The sequence below is a fragment of the Sinocyclocheilus anshuiensis genome, unplaced genomic scaffold (assembly GCF_001515605.1).
Source record: "Sinocyclocheilus anshuiensis isolate Anshui unplaced genomic scaffold, SAMN03320099.WGS_v1.1 scaffold1151, whole genome shotgun sequence".
Lineage (NCBI taxonomy): Eukaryota > Metazoa > Chordata > Actinopteri > Cypriniformes > Cyprinidae > Sinocyclocheilus > Sinocyclocheilus anshuiensis.
In genome coordinates, this window is record NW_015548202.1 from 1074689 (window position 1) to 1077375 (window position 2687).

At 36.1% G+C, this 2687-nt stretch overlaps 1 protein-coding gene across 1 annotated transcript in view; it reads left to right on the forward strand.

Moving 5' to 3' along the window:
- Positions 1-2362: 2362 nt before the first annotated feature.
- Positions 2363-2687, forward strand: part of LOC107653394 (thioredoxin-like protein 1) — a 9332-nt gene continuing 9007 nt past the window's right edge. Inside the window, exon 1 of the mRNA XM_016440104.1 lies at positions 2363-2594. Within this exon, the coding sequence (XP_016295590.1) occupies positions 2497-2594 (98 nt within the window). The 5' untranslated portion in view covers positions 2363-2496. The remainder of the gene's footprint in view (positions 2595-2687) is intronic.

Below are 2687 nucleotides of genomic sequence, written 5' to 3' on the forward strand. Positions count from 1 at the left end.
TTTTTTGGCCATTTTTTTTTATTTTGATATATATCTAAAAATATTTTATTTTATTTATGTATTTATTTATATATTTTATTTATTTTTTGCTGCTGCATGGGTATCCAAAACTCTCAGAAGATTTCTGCTGATACCCAAAACCAAAATGTAAAAAAAAAATGTGCCCAGAATTTTCTCTGAGGTTGACAGAAGAAACTAAAGGAGAGGAAAAAGCAGAAGACCATGTGATGATTCTAAAAAATTAGCAGGGTTTATTTAATAATTTTAGCTACGTATGTTTCAATGCTCAGACTGTGCCTGAAATTCATCCTGTACTTCATCTGGACTTCGTCTTGTACTTCATCTGACCAGAGCAAATTCAAGAAGTGCTATTATACCAAAGCAAAATCACCGGGAGAGAAAATCACTGCTTCACAACATTGTCCTGTGATGTTAAAATCCACCTTTAAAATGGAGACAATATCCCTCGAAACCTCACAATCATAAGATTAAACAACAATCAGAACTAGAGCAAGAGGAAAATAGTAAGTAATATAACAACACACATGCAGGCTGCTATTGAATATCCTTAAATCCTTCAATACTTTAGTAAAAATGTCTGTGTCTGTATGATAAAACATCAAATACATGATTAGAAAACTTCAGGTACTATAAAACACCAAAGTATTTATTAAACAAATGTGCAGATGTGTTCATTCAGTACTGAATGTGTGTGTTGTGTATGTAATCTACATCTCTTCATCACAACAGTGAACTTTCCTCATCCCATCTCAACCATCTCCAGCTCCACATAAGCAGACCACGGCTTTTCTTTCCTCCTCGTGCAGATCTGTGGTTCGGCAAACATAGAAAAGACACACGCATTCACTAATAGACTTGATTCTCAGGAATCATTCATGTCTGTCGTGCAAACAGTTAAAGGGGTCATATGATGCGATTTCAAGTTTTCCTTTCTCTTTGGAGTGTTACAAGCTGATTGTGAATAGATAAGATCCCTGAAGTTGCAAAGACTAAAGTCTCAAAACCAAAGAGATATTCTTTATCAAAGTTAAGACTCTGCCACGCCCCCCTAAAACAGCTCGTTCTAACACGCCCCCACATATCTACCTCACTATGTGGAAATATTAGCATAATGCGCCCAAATGTTCACGCAAAGAAAGAAGGCGTGGTTTCAGTAACCGCAGTTAGTGTTGAAGCAGCATGTCAGGTTATTAATTTAAAATAATATATTAATAATTATTATTGTTATTATTGATAATAATAATAATAGGATAACATTTTTAGATTATTTACTTATTATTATTTAATGTCCAGTTTATATATATATATATATATATATATATATATAAATAAATAAATAAATATATATATAAACTGGACATTAAATAATAATATTTCTTTAATAATAATATTTTTTTCATTTTTTACACTGACTGCTTTACTCCAGGACACATAACAGGTGGAGTTACTGTGAAATGATCTGATCTTCAGTTATGAATATGAATATACCTGCTCTTGTCTTCCCTTCAAGGAAGAAAGCTTTGTTAACTCCTTATTTTTCTTAGGTAAGGAGGCCACGTCAAATCTCCTTTTTTGAGCTTTCTTCTCTGAAAGACAAACAAACAATAAAATAGCAAACCTACAAATAAACACTTAAATTCAGATTTATTTTCACATATACGTACTGTTTCATGGCAGAGAAACACACAATCATTCTAATTATGCTATTTTGATAGATCAGCCAATGGTAAATGATTTATAGCGTATAATGGTCGAGATCTAGCAAACATGTTATATTGTATAATATATTCCTAGAGCAAAAACACACCGTAGTCAGCGCTCGTCTGGTTCAGCGCAACTAATGAAATCAGGAGTAAAACCATCCCAGTTCTGATGCAGCTCATGTTGTGGTCGCGTTACATCGGTCCGTAACCATGGCAACTCAGAAGAAAAATAATACAAATGTTTGTCCTGGAACAGGAGAATATGCGATTTGTTATCCTATGTATTATTTTATTTTAATTTTATTTATTTTGTTTACTTTTGTTTTTGTAGTCCACTCGCTTGTTCATTTTACTCGACAGTATGAATATCATGGTACCTTTATACCATAATAATATTTTTAATCATTTTCATTAAAAAAAAACATTAATAAAATATTCACATAGATACAAATACAATGATTTAAATAAATAAAAACACAAAATGCGCTTCGAATTAAAGTTATTTGGACCTCGCGACAGTTGCTTTGCGACACCTCATGAACGGTTCCCAGGCACCGCCCCTTCTGACGAAAACAGGCCGGTTGACCAATCACAAACGGGAAGAGTCGTTTGTGATTGGTCAGCCTGACTACCGTCGTCATCACTACACAGGAAGTGTGATCCGGGAGAAGCGTCGTGCCGCGCCGATCCCCTCAGTGGTTTTGGATCAATCTGAGCGATCAGAAGCGATTAATAGCGCTAATCAGCGACTCGTTCCCCGTGTGTTTGAATCATGGTCGGGGTGAAGGTGATCGGGAATGACTCGGAGTTCCAGGCGGAGCTGAGCGGCGCCGGATCCAGGCTGGCCGTGGTGAAGTTCACCATGAGCGGGTGAGTGAGTGTGTGTGAGGCCGCTGCAGCCGAACCGAGAAAACACACACACACACACACACACACACACACACACACTCTCACACTCTCTCA